Source organism: Amblyomma americanum, chromosome 4, assembly GCF_052857255.1.
Source record: "Amblyomma americanum isolate KBUSLIRL-KWMA chromosome 4, ASM5285725v1, whole genome shotgun sequence".
In the NCBI taxonomy this organism is placed as follows: domain Eukaryota; kingdom Metazoa; phylum Arthropoda; class Arachnida; order Ixodida; family Ixodidae; genus Amblyomma; species Amblyomma americanum.
Genome location: NC_135500.1, coordinates 82,184,127 through 82,202,478, shown reverse-complemented (window position 1 = coordinate 82,202,478; position 18,352 = coordinate 82,184,127). Strand labels below are relative to the sequence as shown.

The window sequence follows — 18,352 nt, the reverse complement described above, 5'->3', positions numbered from 1 at the left end:
GCGTCCCGACTTCGGCCTGCGGAAACCTCTTCGCTTGGAGTCGCAATCGAAAATTTTGTCTCGCTGCTTCCGCCACTCCCGCACCAACCGTTCAGAAACGTTGAACTTGCGGCCCGCCGCGCAGTTGTTGGTTTCTTCGGCGTAAATGATGGCCTCCCTCTTGAACGCTGCAGTGAATGAGCGCCGAATGCTTTTCGAACCTAGAGAGCTCATGGCGAAGCACGCGGCCGGCAGTCGAGTCAAAAGCACCAACTCCAAGCACCACCAGACAATGAGTGATCGGTGTCGGGGCGTCGGCTCTTCCAGCAAACATCGGCGTTCCCCAGAAGCGCCGCTGTTACGTATTGCGCAACCAACTGAAATAGCGGCTCGTCCATCAGCTAGCGACACTCCCGGGCGCTGGCGCAGACTCCGCGATTGGAACAGCGGGACAGCGGCCCTTCCCGCGAGTGAGATGAAATGAAATTGGTTTTGGGGGAAAGGAAGTGGCGCAGTATTTGTCTCAAATATCGGCGGAAACCCAGTTGTAAGGGAAGAGATAAAGGAGGGAGTGAAAGAAGAAAGGAAGAACGAGGTGCCGTAGTGAAGGGCTCCAGAATAATTTCGACCACCTGGGGATCTTTAACCTGCTGTACTGACATCGCACAGCACACGGGCACCTTTGCATTTCGCTTCCATCGAAGCGCTGCCGCCGCGGTCGGGTTCTAGCCCGGGTATCCTGTTCAGTAGCACTGAACCATCGCGGTGGGTAACAGTGTGCGCAGTAAAAATGAAAATTAAAAAATCCTTGCCAAAAAGCCCGCGGAATACCTGAATGCTACGCTTGGAGCCGTAGAGCAAACAAAAACTTCTATCATCGCAGTAGCGTCCCTGATAGATTGTTTTTCTTGCTTTTACTGGCAGTTCAAGGTTTCGTTTCGATTGTAAGTCGACCCCCCACTTCGGAATTTTGAATTTCAAAAAAAGGGTCGACTTACAATCGTGTAAATACGGTATTTAGAAATTCGGCTTTTTTTTTTACTAATTCTAATGACTTTTATGCTTGGCCACTTTTTAATGCTGAACTTGTATCTTTACTTCGCTGCCCTGCCTTTAAGCCACCGATCTTCACATTGCTTTTTACTAATGTCTTCCACAGATTAATCCACGTTACCTTTGTCATCTCTAAACCCTAGAACCTTGGGGATGGCAACTGTGCCTGCATCAACATCTGGATGTGTGCTGCCACAATCTAGTAAAATATGACCAGTTGTTTCTGCACACACTGCCTATCTGTCACCATCTAATTTGTAAAAGGAGGACATAGCTTTGAAACCCCCCCCCCACCCACACACACACACAAAAAAAAATTACCAAAAAATTTATTTTTTTGAGAATTGCTGTATCTGTATGTATGCCTCGCTTTTTTTTTTTGTGCTGCCCCAAAAGTTTCATTGCTGAAATCAATCGAGAAATTGTCTAAAAAAAATTGTTTGGTGAACCGCGGCTGCTCTGCATTGTGAGGAAACACTCAAACAATGGTCATTTTTCTTCGTTACGGTTTTGTGCCTAGATACTCGCGTTGCATAGCAGATTTTCTTACGACTGTTTTGCATGCTGTTCTCACGACTGTTTTGCACGACTGTTTTGCATGACCCCTTGCATGCTTACATATTTTGGTTAGAGGAAGTTCTGTTAAGATGAACTTCTGATAAGATGAACTGGCCCATTCCAGTTCATCTTAAATGGAGTTTACTGTGTTAGCACAGCTAGACAGGAGGCTTTCTAGTTCCTTCTTGTCCTAGTTGGGAATCGGAGCTATGTTATTACATCTCTGTGTTCTGTCTTTTGTACTTTGTCGCTCTGTATTGCACTTTTATAATTGATGTCAAGCAACTCGGCGATGTTGCAGTCCTGGTTATAAGTCTCATGCACATACAGCAAGTTCTGAGTGTGCTTTGGTCATTATTCGTTGGTCTTATTATATCACGAAGCATGTGTCTATTAAATGCAAGCATTACAGTGAAGGAATGTGCAGGGAGATTTTTTTAAATGCTCACTTTAGCCCTTTGAACAAATTCATAGCAGCAACAAGCACGAGGCAGGCTGTTAAATGGCTTTCTCTGCTTTTTGCAGCCTGCTGAGGTGGACCGTTTCTTTGGAAGGCGCAAGGACAGTTCCTGCCAGACTGATGACCTGCCCGCACCCCCCCAACCGCCTCTGCCTGTTCGCCCAGAGCTTCCTGTTGGCACCATTGCTCCTCCAGCCATCTTGAAGAGGACTCGGTTGCTGTCACCTGCAGTTACGAAGGGGCCTGGAAAGCCGCTGGCTGTCAGCATTGTCTGTTCGAGTCGCGCCTCATCATCTGACGAAGACGACGATAGTTCCCCGCCGTCAGCACTCCGGCAGACTGAATCTGTCAAGGAAGTGCCAACCATGCAGCAGGCAGTGGTCACAAGACCAAGCCCTCAACCACCAGTGCCACAGCAGCCTTTGTCTGCACAGCCGATGCCACAGGAACCAACGATGCAGCAACCAGCATTGCCACAGCAGCAGATTACACCACATCAGATGGTGATGGTGCCAGACACCCAGCAAAAATCGCCTGCTGAAGTAGAACATCCATCCACAGTGGAAACTGCAGCATCACAGTCTGTGGTGCAGCAGCAGATACCAGTCACTCAGCAGCCGGTCACAGAACTCCCGTCCAAAGTTCAACAGTCGGTGGCTGTGGCAGCTACCGCAGTGCCCATGCTTGAGCAGGCAGCTGTCGTATCATCCTCTCAGGACTCCAGTCCAATGCAGCAGGTGATGGTGACCACAGTTCCAACATCTGAAGGATCGCAGCCAGCAGTTGCAGTGCCCATTCAGCGTCTGCTTGAGCAGTCACTGCTCGGGCTGCAACCTGGCCAACAGCTGGTCCTGCAGCAGCTCCCACTGCAGCTGGCGCAGCAGCCTGGCATGGCTCAGCAGCTGGTTGTGCCCATCTCACAGGCAATGCTGCTGCCCACGTCCACAGTGCAGCAAGCCGTTGGGCAGTCTGGATCCCTGCAGCAACAAACAGCCCAGGTGCTGACCATCCAAAAGACAGCACTGCCTGGAGTCCAACAGCAGCAGTCCATGGGTGCTTCCGTGCCTATGACAGTCCAGATGTCGGCAGACCAGATCTTGGCAGCAACGAGTGGACAGGCTTCAGCTCAGGCAATTCAGATTGCTGCGCTTCAGCATCCCGTGATGGTGCAGGCTGTGCAGTCTCAACAGGGTGTTACCGAACAGTTGCTAGTGCCTCTTCAAGTGACAGAGGGTCAGCCACTACCAGTACAACAACCACTGACTGGCCAAGTCCTGTTGCAAGCACTACCGAGTCAGCAGATTCAAAAGCCAGTGGTTGAGCAAATAGTTGCCTCACAGCCTGCGTTCAACCAGTCGCTACCTCAGCCTCCCTTGCATGTGGCCCAACAGCCCGTGGCCCAACAGCCCGTGGCCCAACAGCCGGTGGCCCAACAGCCCGAGGTCCAGCACCTCGAGGCCCAGCACCTCGAGGCCCTGCAGCCCGAGGCCCAGCAGCCCGAGGCCCTGCAGCCCGAGACCCAGCAGCCCGAGGCCCTGCAACCCGAGGCCCTGCAGCCCGAGGCCCTGCAGCCGGAGGCCCAGCACCTCGAAGCCCAGCACCTCGAGGCCCAGCACCTCAAGGCCCAGCATCTCGAGGCCCAGCAGCCCGAGGCCCAACTGCCTGTTGTCCAGCAGCCCGAGACCCAACAGCCTGTGGCAGCACAGGCAATGGTACAGCAGTCTTCAGACCAAGTGTTGCAGGTCCCAGAATCAACTGTTCGACCACAGACTTTACAGCAGCTGCCTTCTCAAAGTAACATTCATGTGGTTGGGGCTCAGAAGGCAACTGACCAAAAGATGGAGATAGAGCTTCCAGTTTTGTCAGTGGAGAAGGGACCACAAGTCATTGGTACCAGGGAAGTCATGATAACACAGGTTCAAGGTCAGGAGTTGATGGCACATCTTGAGGCCCAAAATGACAATACCCTGGCAACAGCAACGCATATACCTACTCAAGAAAGTCTCCAAGAAAACTACACATCCCTTTCAGAGAAACATTTGCTGGAACAAAATGCAGAAAACCGGCAGTTTGAGGTAGAAGGCATAGCTGTTCAAGAGACCAAAATGCAACATCCACTGCCCGAAAAGCCAGCAAACCAGGAGCTGGCAAGCTGCAGTGTAGCTGAGGTTGTGCAAACTCAGAGCCAACAACAGGAGCTACTGCCACAATCAGCTACACAGGAAACAAAGATGACACCACCTGTGCCTGCAGTGCGAGGAACTCTGCCCGAGAACTCTGTGCAGCCTTCACAAAAGCTCCTGGAGCAGCAGGCTGAATTGTGCCAAGTTGAAGCCGAGACGACGGCTGTTCCAGAGACTGAAAGGCACGAGACACCTAAACAGCCGACTTCACAAAAGCTCCTGGAGCAGCAGGCTGAATTGTGCCAAGTTGAAGCCGAGACGACGGCTGTTCCAGAGACTGAAAGGCACGAGACACCTAAACAGCCGACTGAGGAAGGAAGGGCAGAATACAGTGCAGAAGTTGCACTGCCGCAAAGTCAAGAGCAAGAGTCCTTGGCAAAATTTCATCTTGCAGAGGTTGCAGAGGATGATGCTAAAGTACCACTTGCAGCTCCACTCCTGACACTGGCACAAGTACCAGTGCTTCAGAGTGGACTAGTAACAACACCAGCAGGAACACTGTCAGCTTCGTCGCCTAAAGGAGTTCCGGAACAGGAATTGAGGGAACAGATTGTCCCTTCTACTACAGGCCGTACAAAAGACACATCGCAGCAGCCTGTGCTGGGTGCTCACAGTAAATGCGACAGCCACACCATAGTGTCGGCTACGAACAGTAAATCTGGCAGTGGCTTGGTTGGCAATGTTCCTGAAGTGGTGCCACAGCATTTCGCTCAGCAGGAAGCAATGGAGCAAGATCAGTGCGAAAAAGGCTCTGACATCCAAGAAAGAGAGGAGCATAATGTCCAAGAAATTGGACAGGCCACTGGCCAAGAAAGCACTGCTGATAAAGTTGGCATGCCACTAGCTAGCACTCCCAAAGAACTGACGCCTCCAACTTTTGCTCAGCAAGGAGTAAAAGACCAGGACTTGTTAAGGCAAAACGTTGGCCTTGAAGGTGGCAGACAGAGTTGCCTTCAGCGGGAGGTCCTTCCTCATCAGGAGGTGGACCCAGAAGGTTCTGGTTCAGTGGTAGACGTTGATATGCCTCAGGTTGACGTAACAGTTGACCAGCAGGACCAGGTGCCAGAGGGCTTTGAATGTGAAGGAGATGAGCGGCGTGAAATTCAAGAGCTCCAGCTTCACAACGTTCCTCAACAAGAGGTGCCAGACCAGGCACTGGGTCCTCAACAAGAGGTGCCAGAGCAGGCACTGGGTCCTCAAGAGCAGGCACTGGGTCCTCAACAGGAGGTGCCAGAACAGGCACTGGGCCAGGGCAGTGGTGTTCAGCAACCAGAGGAGCCTACCCAGCCGGTGGAAGGAATGGACTTTTGTCATTCTGACAGCCAGAGCCATGATGTTGAAGATCAGTCTGTGGTGCAATTTGAAGGCACATGTGCTACTTACCAGAAACACATGAGGGAAGAAGACAGCTCAACAGACCAGGTTGTCCCTCAACTGGACATTGCTCAGGACAGCGTCTCTATTGACACCTCAGAGACAAGGGATTGCATGATGCGTCGCACTGTGGAAGATGTAAGCGCTTCAAGCGAGTCCTCTGGTGGTTCATCGGAGTGCACATTGCAGCAAGGTGGAGGTGCTAGGGACGTGGAAACAAGGGGACAAGCTGAGGCAGTGCCATTATATCGTGCACAGCAAGATCGGGGTTCTGAAGTCATCGGCTTGCAGCCTGCTGGACCCCTTCCCAACAGAGGTGACTTGACGTCTGGAAAGGAACATTTGGTGTCGGAGGTAGGAGTGGTGCAGTTAAACAACGAGGCACTCGAAGAAACTACAAATGAACCAGCTAATGCAACTGCACCTGTCATTATGCAAAGTTCAAATGAAGAGATTACTCAACAGCAGCTGCTTCCAGAGGGGCCTGTGCAGCAGGGAGTTGCAAAACCGGGACTGTTGTATGGTGGTCCATTTGGTGAAGGTGAATCTGCCAGCTCCGAGGATAATGGCAGCAAGCAGCTTTCACCAGCTATTGATGCACAGTGTCCGACAGCTGGAAACCTTGGAGGCACATTGCCTTCTTCTCCCACATTTTCAGGTGCAGGAGTGCCAGTTCAAGAAGCTGAGGTCCCTGAGCCACCTTGCCATGAGCAAGGCGTAGAGGTGGCTGAGGCACCCCAGCCCTCCTCCTTTCATCATGAGGCAGTCGAACCTGACTGCAAAAGACCAAGCCTTACTGAAGAGCAACCGGTTTTGACAGTGGTTGAAGAGTCCTGCCTTCCAGATTCTCCAGCTTTGGATAATGGGTCTGACTCTGCAACCGTGAAAGCGTACCCTTGTGGTATTCGCTCTGAGGAACTTCCTGTAGAACCACCTATTCTACCCGGTGGAGCTCAAATTCTGCAGCAGAGCATTGAGGATGGCAACACCTTCATTGTATCTAGTCAGCAGCATCCTATGCATGTTTTAGTGCCGTCACTGGATGCTGCAGTCGCACCTCCGGTCGGTGTTGCTCCTTCTGATAGCGCTTGTGGAGGTCATGCAGTCTGCTCATCTGAAGGGACTTATCAACCATTCGGGGAACGAACTAGTAAGACCCTGCCAATAGAACTTGGCACACTTCCTGGAGCACCTGCTACTGAGCTTTCCACTCAGAAGAATGAAGAAAGTGAAGGCGCTGTCAATAGGCCCCTTGGGACAGCTCCCTGTCTTCTGCTCTCAATGCCTGAAGGTGTGCCTTGCCATGACAAAGAGAAAACAGTCGGGCTACCTAGTCTTCTAATGCACAAAGAAATGGATGCGCATCTTCAGTCTACCAAGGTTGGTCAAGAATTGCAGGTTGTTTCTCTATCAGAGGGTGCAGAACATAACGGTAGCTCCGAAGAGGCAGGCCCCTGCATAGCAATTCCTCTTCGAGGTCCAGTGACTCATGGTGAATGCAGGCAAAGTCCAGAGCAAGCTGGAAGGGAGCCATCACCGGCCTCACTACAGGGCAGCTTGGAGGTCAAGAAACCACCAGACTGGTGCCTGCAAGCAGCACCTGGAGATGCTGTGCCTCGCAAGGATGAGCCTTCACTCAGTAATGAGCCTGTCTCGCCACTAGCCGCTGAAGCTTTGAAGCGCATTGCTCTTGACAGCTGTTGTACTGAGACTCTTGGAGACCGAGAGAATGGACAGGAGGAAGCAATGGATGTGGACGATACACCACATGGAATTTCCAAGCCTGCCGAGGTCCCCTTGGTGGTGCCCCCTTGTGTACGGGATGATGGGGACATTTTCATGGACGATGCTGACTCCGCCTCAAGCTGTGAGGCATTGCATATTGTAGAGTCTGTGCCCGAGGAAGATGCCAGAAGCACAGGTGCAGCGTTAACTGATGAGTCTCAGGAACTGGCTGACTCTGAGGATCACAATGCGGCCGGTCATTTTTTAGTGGTTAGTGGAGGCCGTCGCGTGGCGGCCTCCACCTGCGCTCAGATTCCTGTGCAGTTGGTCGTCTCGGACGGGGCACAGCAGCTGAAAAGGCTGGCTTGCAACGTCACATGCCGTACAGTGCGGCAATCACAGAAAAGTTCAAGTGCATGTCCTTGTGACAGACCGACTGTTCAGTTTACAGTCGAGCTGAAGTTGGGTTCGAAGTCGCCAACGATGCACCCATTCACAAAGAGGGTTGTTGCCCGGCCCACAGCAAGGCGGCAGCGGCCGAGGCGATTTCAGCTGCGGTTCAGGCCAAGTTCTTTGCCACAACAGCGCATCTCACCTGCCATCAGCCCTCATGCTCCACTGCCTATTGCTGGAGGCGAAAACTTGCTGGAGCAGATATCCACGATTGTTCTCAATAGCGATGGATGCAAGGGCACAGAGTCTCAGGGGCCAAGCGACAACCTGGAGAAGCCTGGTGAAGACACTACCACTGTAGGTGGCAGCACTAGTCAACAACCAACAGGAACAGACAGGCGCAGCTGCGTTCCACAGGAAGTGCAGCAGCTTAAAGATGTGGCTGCTCAGGCGGACAGCTCAGGCAATGTAATGACAAGCTCATCTGGTTCTGGCAGGGTGGTGGGTTCAGAGAACTCAAGCAGAGCTGGACTCAAGAGCCCCAAGAAGGAGTTCTGCAGCGACCAGGACCAAGAGGACAGTAGCCAAGAACAGCAGCCACCCCAGGGGCGCAGAGGTATGCTCAAAGGAAAGCCAACAAAGCGCAAAAGGGAGTCATCTCCAGCTGGGGGTGCCAGTGCAGATCCTGCAGAAGATCCTGAGTCTTCAAAGTCTTTACCGAAGAGGGGAACCTCCAGGAGGCGGCACGTGTCTGGAAGTGACAGCCTCTGGGATGGGGCCTCTGGGGATGGACCCACTCAAGGTCCTGTCCAGCAGAGAGAGCAGGGACTGCACTCTGGTGATGCTGGGCAGCAGAAGAAACAGCGGCGTTCCAGGAAGAGCATGCCATCCGAAGCTGCCAAGGGCAAGGAGGACAGCAGCATGGACCATGGATCCAAACAGTCCTCCTCTGGTGACCCTACATCAAACTCTACTGATGCGGTAGGTAGCGGTGCTGCATGCAGCTCGCTCGTGTTGTTTGTTTGATCCAAAAGCCAGAACCAAGCCTGTGGTAAAGCAGGACTTTTATGAGCTATATCCTGTATTTTGGTTTCCTTTACTTACGCGTTACAATTCTCAGAACACCCCCAGCTTCTCCACTTCCATTGGTGTTACACTCAGGCCGCCTGCACCTAACCAGTAGTAATGCACCTTCACCTGAATGTGCCATCATAGGTTGTTTAAAACAAAAAAAAAACGCAGCTATGGTTACTAGACAGTCCTATTTTAATTAGGGACCATGCAAATAAAATGGCCAATTTGGTCAATGTTTTCTGTTTCTCAATTTGTTTTTTCCTAACCCCCGGGTCTTCATCTGTCTCGATGATGAAAATTGGTGGTGAAATTTAGAAAAAGGTTTTTGTAATGCAATAGCATTAGAGGTCCCGTTCACAAGAAAAGCCGGCGTCGGTCTGTTCGTGTCACAAAAAACCAGGGTTGCAACCTGCCCACCGGGTTGTGAGCAAGCTGCCCGCTGTGGCTGGTGGCAATTAATTAAATTTAATGTAGTTGCCAGCTGCCCTTAATGACACTGCACATCAGCTTATTAGTTGGGAGATGGGCTGCCTCTCGAAATAACTAATCATGCAAAAATGAGCCTTATGGGAGCTCAGGAAGCGCAACCTGGGTCTTGCAAGCTCCACTGGTGGTTGTGTTTGAAACAGCCACCAGCTGAGGCAGTGGTGCTTCGCTTAACTGCCGCACCATTGTGCCAGTAGTTGTATGAGGACCCCTTGCTCTCTATGAATCCATGTTTCTGTAAGAAACGTTTTCATGTTAATTAGCATGCTGAAATTTGACTTATTTCTGTGTGTACTGGGAATCTGAAAAAACTAATAGCTTAATTGCACAGAACTGGGCATCGTGAACATACTAACATAAAAACTTGTGCACTGTCTCTAATTATTTAACACCCCAGAGATGACATTACACAGGTGTTAACAATAATTACCGTATTTACACGATTGTAAGTGTACCCCACGTCCCCCACATCACATTTCTGAAAAACAAATTTGGATGTAGTTTACGCTTGGCCTTTAATAATGGAACGCGATAGCACTATCCTGCGACCTCCGCATATCGCCAATCGCTGTCGACTGCCACGTGCGGGCGCGCCCATGGGCACATTCCAAAATGAAAATGTATTAGTCACTGGACTACTCGTCCACACTTGTGCTATCGTCCTCACTAGCCCTGCCGTCGTGATCTCTGCTGTGGTCCCACAGCTCGTCATTCTAACATCGTCGTGCAGCAGCGAAATCCCGCAGTTCGCAAACAGCCACATCACGACATCGTGTGGAACAGCTGAAAATTTTGCCTTGCTGCAGCTGCCACACCGTTGCGAACATTGAACTTGCGGCCCGGCGCAGTTTTTCGTTTCTTCGGCGTAAAGATTGACAGCCATCTTGAATGTAGCCGGGAACGAGCGCCGGTCGGTTACTGACCCGGAGCACAAATGGCGAATGACGAAGCACTACATTAAAAACGTGAAATGCGGCCTGCAGTAGTCAAATTCGTCAGAGCCAAAGAGAAACTACGCGTGAGCAGCGTCGGCTTTTTCGTCAGCTACTAACACTCCCCGGCGCCGCTGTGGTTCCGAGTGGCAGTGCCGCCGTGATTGGAACAGCGGCCCTTCCATCAACTATCGACACTCCCTTGAGCACTAAGTGCGCGGTTGAAAGCAAACAACAAAAACTTGGACGACGCCTATTAAGAGCAGAACGCGAATGTGTTCAGCAGCCGCAATCTGCGGCTACGTGCGGGGAGTGGGCTGGTGCCAGTTTGCTGTTTATTGACAGCCACCATCGGCCGCCGCGCGCGGGATGGAGATGCCGGTTCTGCGCGTTGACATAGCAGCTGCTCAAGGCCAGCACCAAGAGCGATGCGACGGAGCTGTGCAGCAAAAATACAAGCGTGCTGCAGCATGCCTGATGTCTTGTTTGTCTCACCTTTATTTATGGTGCGATGCTTTGGTTTCGATTTTAAGTCGACCCCCCCACTTTGGATTTTCAAATTTTCAAAAATAGGTCGACTTAAAATCGTGTAAATACAGTACTCAACACCTATACCAGCTAGCTTAAAATAAAATGCAGTTCTGAAATCAGCATAATAAGTTACATGTCCATGTGAAATTTGGATAGTTTCGTGTATAAATAACAAATAGCTTTCATTGCCATCCCCCCACCCCCTTAAAATGTGACTGCATGCTGTCCATTATACTCATTCATGCCTGTTCAGCCTCTTAACTCACATCTCTTTCTTCCTTTGCGTAATAGACAGGTGTCGCCATCTCTCGGACATTCTTCCAACATGGCATAATTGTAGCTTTGTTTTTTGCCCCCAGAAGGCATGCGTTGGCAGCCAGTAGCTGTCTCTGTCCCGGCCAGTTGTGCTGACTTACAAAAGCGCCTCGCATGAGCTCAGTGACAGATGATTCATCAGAAGATGGAGGGAGTTCATTTCAGGAGCCCAGCAAAGCTGAAGGTCGCATTACATGTCACAGCACAAAAAAAATGATAGGTTGTGCAGAGAGAGAACCACAGAAAAGCACTGTCTAAATCTCTTCGTTTTTTGTTTGTGCCGTGAAACATAATGAGTGTGTGCCAAGTTTCACAAATTTCAGGTTTAAAGGGACGCTGCGGACAACTCCATCTTATCGTTTTCAATATGAATTGATTGTATAGCTCTTTTTAGCTATGTTTATGATTGTTTGGCAGCAAAAGACACATTTGATTCTGTGAAAAATGGGCTTAAATATGGAATATTCTATTTTTTTCCTCCACCGGATTCAAATTTATGGCAGGAACGTCAAACTGGACTACCTGGATACAGTTTAGAAGTGATTGACGGTGTAGCCTGACCTCAGGAATCCACCCAAATGCTTAAATTAGGGACATCATAATGCATATGCACAGAACCCAAGGCACTTGTGTCTTTTGTTAGCGTTTCAGGCGCACGCTATTTTTTAGAAATAGTGCGTGTCCCAAACCACTGTTGCGTTGTGGGAATTGACATTGAAGCAGGGGCCACTTGCTTCAGTACTGATTCATTGTTGCTATTGAGAAAACTGTGTCCCGCATTCATGGCAAACAAAAGGTGCACGAAGCTTTTGTTTTGTCTGAAGATGCCCACACCACAAAATTCTAGCAATAAAACGTGCGGAATTTTCAGACTGCTTCCGGATTTAGAGAGCTGCTAGGCTTAGCGAGTATGCATCCTTTGGTTTTCATGGAGATAAGACAACAGGAGCACAGAAGGTTCAGGCAGGTTAATGGTTTTTGTTTCAGGACTTATCATGGGGCATTGCAGCCAAAATGGCATGTGGAATTTTCAGATTGCTTCCGGATTTAGAGAGCTGCTAGGCTTAGCGAGTATGCGTCCTTTGGTTTTCATGGAGATAAGACAACAGGAGCACAGAAGGTTCAGGCAGGCTAATGGTTTTGGCTGCAGGACTTATCATTGGGCATTGCAGCCAAAATGGCACTCCACATGACAAGCGGTTAGAAAAATGGTCTGTGCATTCCTTATTCACCACCCTTGTTTTGGTTATTATACACGTTAAGTGCTGTGGAAATTGTAACCAGGTATATTAAGCAAAAAACGTATTTCTATGTTTATTTTTCCTCTTTTGGCATTAATCTTCTAGTCCCCAATGGAACTGCAGTCAGTGAGCCCAAGCCTGTGAAGCTGCGCACAGAAAACATCTATTCTAAAGGTCACAGGTGTACACGTCCCCATCGTCTGGGCCCGATATTTCCTTGGGGCCAAGCGCTGTGTTCTCCTCTTTCAAAGCTCTATAATGCCACTGCAGTTAGCATGCAAAAAGCCAGAAGTGGTGATTCCTGTATGTTTTCTTTAACTTTTTTCGAACTTATAATAGCTCCATTTCTATCTAAAGTAGTGTCTTTGTGATTAGAATGGCGAATTTCATTAACATAGGCCAACATCAGTTTGTGCTCTGTGCTCCTTTAGCTACAGGTTGCAGAATAGAATGTTTTATAGCAAGGCGTGTAGTGAGCCTCTGGTCTCCACCTGAGATCATGGTTTTAGCACTTTCATGCTGAGTCGGAATTATATGGGGGGCTAAAAGAACGCAAGGAACATTTTTGCATAACAAGGTACAATGCAATCCACTTATAACGATATTGAGAAAACTGGAAAATCAGATTCTTATAACCAATTATTGTTCTATCTGGACCGGCAAAAAGAACACGCCCACGTATTCCTCCATGCTTGTAGCCACCGCCACTGGCGCTTCTGTCAGTGGCGCATAGCGTCTTGGCCCTCTGCCAAGTTTGCCGAGCAAGCCACCGACACCCTCTCCCAAGCTTCCATCAAAAGATAAACGCGCGGCGATGTTATCGCCACACAGCACCTTGGCGCAGTGCAAATGTCTAAACTGTAGACAATGCGAAACGGGGGAGCAAGCCAAGAAAAGAAAAACTACGCTTCAAAAAAGAAAGTAAATTCTCAATGCAAAAGTGGGGAGGGTGGGGATGGTCAGAGATATCGCCTTGCGCTTAGTCAGCGTCACTTTTTACCCAGTTCATGAACCCATAAACTGGCGGAAACTATGTTCGTGCAATACAGCATTGCACAGCGCCAGCCATGCCAGCTCATCCCTGCAACGTTTGTGACAACGATAACATTTGGTTTCCAACTCCGTAGGCAACGCTCCCTCACTAATTTCACCTTGATTTCGCCTTGCTGGTCCGTTTGTTGAGTTTTCTATGTCATTCGCTTCGAATTGTAAACTTTCAGACAAATTTTGCTGATAAATACTTCCAGGCAGCCAGAATCCTACTCTTTTATCCTTTATCTTCCCTCTAATTGTATTATGTACGGTTAACTTTTGCATAGGGGCAATGGGAGAATTGAAAAACCTCAAGAATTTGATCGTTATATCTGGTATCGTGGATTACACTGTATTCTTTCGCAGTATCTGTGAAAATTTAGTTCCTGGTTATAATCCACAGTTAAATTGTGCAATGCACCGCCCATGATGCGCATGTAACGAAATAGTTAATTGAGTTGGGCAGCTGTGCTGTGGAAAATAATGCAATCTTGAGTGAGTAAGGGCTTGTGCATTTTCACTCTTGAGCTTTCGCCGCCGCGGTGTCTGAGTGGTTATGGCGCTCGGCTGCTGGCCCGAAAGACGCGGATTCTATCCCGGCCGCGGCGGTCGCATTTCAATGGAAGCGAAATGCTAGAGGTAGTGTACTGTGCGATGCCAGTGCTAGTTAAAGAACACCAGGCGGTCAGAATTTCCGGAGCCCTCCACTACTTCAACCCTCATAGCCGGAGTCTCTTTCCTAAACCAGATTCTTGAGCTTTGACTTCTGAGGTTTGAATATGTGCTAAAACAAGTTCTGTATGGGTGAGATGTGGTGTCCAGAAGTAAAATGCAGTGACTGCTATCCTTGCTTGTATTAACTTAGTGTAACTGAGGGTTTCTTGTTAGTGGTGTGGTAGTGAGGCACAACTCTATATATGGCTTGCATTGCAGGTGGAAGGGGTTGGCGAGGTGGGAGCGGGAGATAGCAGCTCTTCAAAGGAGGCGTCCTCGCAGAGAAGGTCCGGCCGGCAGCGCCACTCGGAGACAAATGAGGTACCGTCGGCATTCCTGTATTTCCTCCCCAAATGTGGGTTGCTTTGCTCGGCCGAAGGAACTTGAGTCAAGCTGCACTAGCGCGCCAAGGTTGCAGCAGGTGGCATAGACTGCATGTTTAGTTGGCAGATCTGGATCATTTGGTGATTCAAGAAAGCCCTACGGGAAGCTCAATTTTGCTGCGCCACCTGAACAGCTCATTCACTCGAGATGCAAGGCATTGTGGTTTGTCAAGAGCAGATTTGGTTATTGACTGTGTAGTTGTCAAATGTTAAGCTTAAAACAAGAGATGAGTTCATTAATGCGGTTTCCAAGAGGTTGTGTTTTTGGCGTACTGCAATGGCACAACGTTACCAGCATCTAGTATGTGATGATACATAGTCATTTCGAACGTGTGTGCAGAAAACAATAAACCGCTCCTTCCTGCTTCACAGCAATTTGCAATGTCAAAAGATGATTTTTTTCAGCATAATTTGTGCTTTATTGTGTGTAAAGAGTCCTCACAAGTTTTGAAAGATTGGTCTGCGATATCTGTGAGGCCTCGGGTGAAAGAATTTATTTCGAAAACCCAGTGACAAGTTCACTTGCAACGCTAACAAAGTGCAAAAATTGCTCCACGACTCTGATGTCAAAATGGCAAAAGCAACTAAAGCTGGCTGATTTTTGAAAATAATGTCTCTGGTCATGCACTGTTTAGTCCAATCGGTCAGTGTTCCAGGCCACTTTTGCAGTGTTTCAGCTTCAACAAAATTTTCGAATTTGGTGGCAGCAGGGCTCAACCAAACGTCATTTTCACTCACAGGACTGAAATGCATTTCTTGGTTGCAGAGTTCCTTCACGTGCTCAGTATGTGGGAAGTCTTATGCCATCAGGAAAGAAGCCTCTGATCATATCCTGCACAAGCACTACAATATGGTGAGTGCACCTAGTTTTTTTTTAGAGTTTCTGATGTGATAGGCAAATGGAAACTAAGTGGAAACGATAGGTGAATGAAACAAGTTTCCATCCAATTTTACACTGATACCGTCAGATTAGGTATTTTCTAAATCAGTAGGCGTACTGAAGTAAAGTGGTAATTTTTTTTTTTTGCGTGCGTTCGTGCCTGTGTCTGGCAGTGTTCGGACAGTTTGTTTTTTTTTCATGCATACGTGATGTGTTGATGGTACTGACGATGTGCATGATACGTTGCGTTATCTGCATTATTTATTGGTTTTTGTCCCCCCCCCCCTCCCCCGCTGTAATGCCGACGGTTGCGGGAGGTATGATAATAAATAAATAAATGTTCTGTCTCTTGTCTCCCCTGGGAATTCAGGGCAGATATGGATCATGCAGAGCAGAACAATGCAAGTTCGTTGACTCTTTCTCTACCGTTGGAAAAATGGCCATTTTCTGTAGGTTTCAATAGCTTTTTTTTTCTGTAAAAACTGCCACGTCTAAAATTTTGCACAATACTGCATGAATGCCAAACTTGCACGCCTGTCAAAATTGCTGTTTACGAGGTCCCCAACCATCGCCTGCCCTGTGGTTGTGCAGGCACGATTGAATGACGAGCGGCCGCTGAGTGAGCAGGAGGTGCGGACAGCTCTGCGCCAGGCTGCCGAGTCCCTGGACCAGCTCACCTGCTGGGACTGCGGTGTGTCCTTTGAGGCTTACATGTCCTTCTACCTCCACCGGGGACGCTGCTCGTCTTCCGCCATGGATGGCACCTCTGCTGAAGACAAGGTGATTAGAGCACCCCTCCTCTAAGCACGCTCGCATTTTGCCAAGCAGGCCGGCTTCAAGCCCAACATTACTGTCCTCTGTTTTTTTTTCTTGTCCTCTGTGGCCTAAAATACGCACTTTCTAGATTCTACCTAACTAAAATTGAGAGCGATCAAAGTGGTCACCGCAAAGCAAATGCAGCGGCGCACGCGGGTCGCAGCTTTGCCCCTTTTGCAATCCTCCGCAAGTCAACCTAAAACGAGAGGATCACTGCCACTCAGGTTCACAACCAGCTGTTGACTGCACCGTGGCTGGACGCATTGACGTGCTGCATGGTCCTGCACTTTGTTTTCCGTCGCGCATTGTTTTTATGCAAGGCCTAGCTTTACCTTACATGAGCTTTTCCCATGTGCTGGCAGTCAATTTTATGTGGAAAGAGCCCAACTCGTGTGACAGGTGCAAGATACATACTGCCATTTGAAGATGTATGCGATGTTTCACCGCAAGTTTAGATGAGCAAGAAATTTGCAATTTCTGAATATTTAGGAGGTTCTAATACAGCGGGGGAACTGCTGCGCCAGTTGTGGCAAGTGGAAAATCATACTGCACGCTGCTAGAAAAACGAGTTGTTCATTTTTACACCACACCTGCTTCAAAAGATTATTCAAACGAAACTGAAACTGAAGCCAGCGCTTTCACATGTTGGCGATGTGGTCGTTCCATGACTGTCACGGAAAGTAGGGCTGTGGAAATATTTTAAATTTGGAATAACGTATGAATAGTGTCCGCTGTTCGACAGTCATAGTGTGCATTTTCTGTTCAAAGTATATTGAATGAATATCCGATAACCACGGATTTTGCTGCTCCTCTAAACTTGCTGTCAAAATTGTGGGATTTGTAAACAGCTAGCGCTTGCTAACCTGATATGCACAATCTCGTGCTTGTCACATAAATGAACCTGCATCTTCCTGGTGTGGCCAATCACCAGCACATAGTAAAAGCACATGAGTAGTAATGCCAGACCTTGCATCAAAAAAAAAATTAGTTGACTGCCATCAAGAGTTGTCGTGGCTGTGATCATGGATCGGAAAACTAGTGCAGGTCCACGTGCAGCGTCACTACGTTGTGCCGCACGACGCAGCTGCCAGTTGGACACGCGTCAGTTCTCCTGCCGCTTTCGGTGTATGTGATACACGGGCACAGAAACAGGGTGTGCAGAGAATAGCGGTACGGGCGAAGCTACAGCGCATGGGCACTCCAGCGGCATATTTATGGTGAACGCTTTCACCCTATGCAATGGGATGAAAAAAATGTGGAAGACAGAAACAAAAGCTTCTGAGCCAGCCTGCGCAGATGCATTTCATAGGCGTGCGAGTGCTCGCTCACACATTATAGTTTAGTTTTCACGCATTCAATTGTGTTTTTTGTGCGGTGAGTACTGAGGCTTGGGCGCTTTTATATCAAGCATTGGCATTAAATCGGCATAGCTGTGCAGCGCCTTACTGCTCCAAGTGGCCATCACTTCACCGCTTTGCGACAAAATCGGGATCGGGCATTCCCACATAGCACCCCAGGTCTTCGATATGACCGGCCTGGTGCAGGCTGCGACTTCGATTTATCCGGTTAAATTTACATTATAAAAAACTAGACCGCATAAATTCTTCGGATTATCTGGAATTTCGAACCAACCGAGTTTGAATTATTGAGGTTTTAGTGTATCTGGATTAAGGGAGTTGAATTACCTGGGTTTTGCTGTGCATTTATTACCTCGCTGGGGCAGTCAACAGTCAAGCCTGACCCAGTGTTTTTCTTTAGTTCATATCTAGAACATCTGATTGTGAAGTGGTATTTATGTAAAGCCCGTAACTCACGAGCAGAAAAGCTTGTTTGTTGAATGTAGTATATCATGTTTCCTGAGGTCAATGCTAGTGGTAAATTTTCCTTGTGGTGACAAGCTAGTGCGCTCATTGATCGCTCTCTCCATGACAAGAAAGAGAGCTGTGATTGAGGTATTTGAGAAAAACTTGCTGGATTAAAGTAAAAGTGCAAGGTATCAAGGCCTGAGCACGGGAACAGAAAGCAACATGAATGAAAGATGCACCCTTCTCACAAATTGAAAACAACTTAAACTTTATGGTTGCCTTTCTGATCTGCAGATGTAGGCTGCAGCTACAGTTAAACTTCGATTTACTGAAGTTTAATGCAACGAAATTGTCGATATAATGAAGTATTTCAGTTTTCATAATTTCGCATTCATAAAACACTGTCTATTTTTAGCTT

At 48.6% G+C, this 18,352-nt stretch overlaps 1 protein-coding gene across 7 annotated transcripts in view; it reads left to right on the top strand.

Annotated features, from left to right (window-relative positions):
* LOC144128082 (uncharacterized) overlaps positions 1 to 18,352 on the top strand; it is a 180,823-nt gene that overhangs the window by 42,945 nt on the left and 119,526 nt on the right. For 3 of the 7 annotated variants that reach the window (XM_077661154.1, XM_077661153.1, XM_077661148.1), the window contains exons 9-12: positions 2,116 to 8,706; positions 14,270 to 14,371; positions 15,200 to 15,286; positions 15,905 to 16,093. In XM_077661154.1, coding sequence (XP_077517280.1) covers positions 2,116 to 8,706; positions 14,270 to 14,371; positions 15,200 to 15,286; positions 15,905 to 16,093 — 6,969 coding nt within the window. The remainder of the gene's footprint in view (positions 1 to 2,115; positions 8,707 to 14,269; positions 14,372 to 15,199; positions 15,287 to 15,904; positions 16,094 to 18,352) is intronic. The other 4 variants (XM_077661152.1, XM_077661150.1, XM_077661149.1 and 1 more) reach the window with 4 other exon arrangements.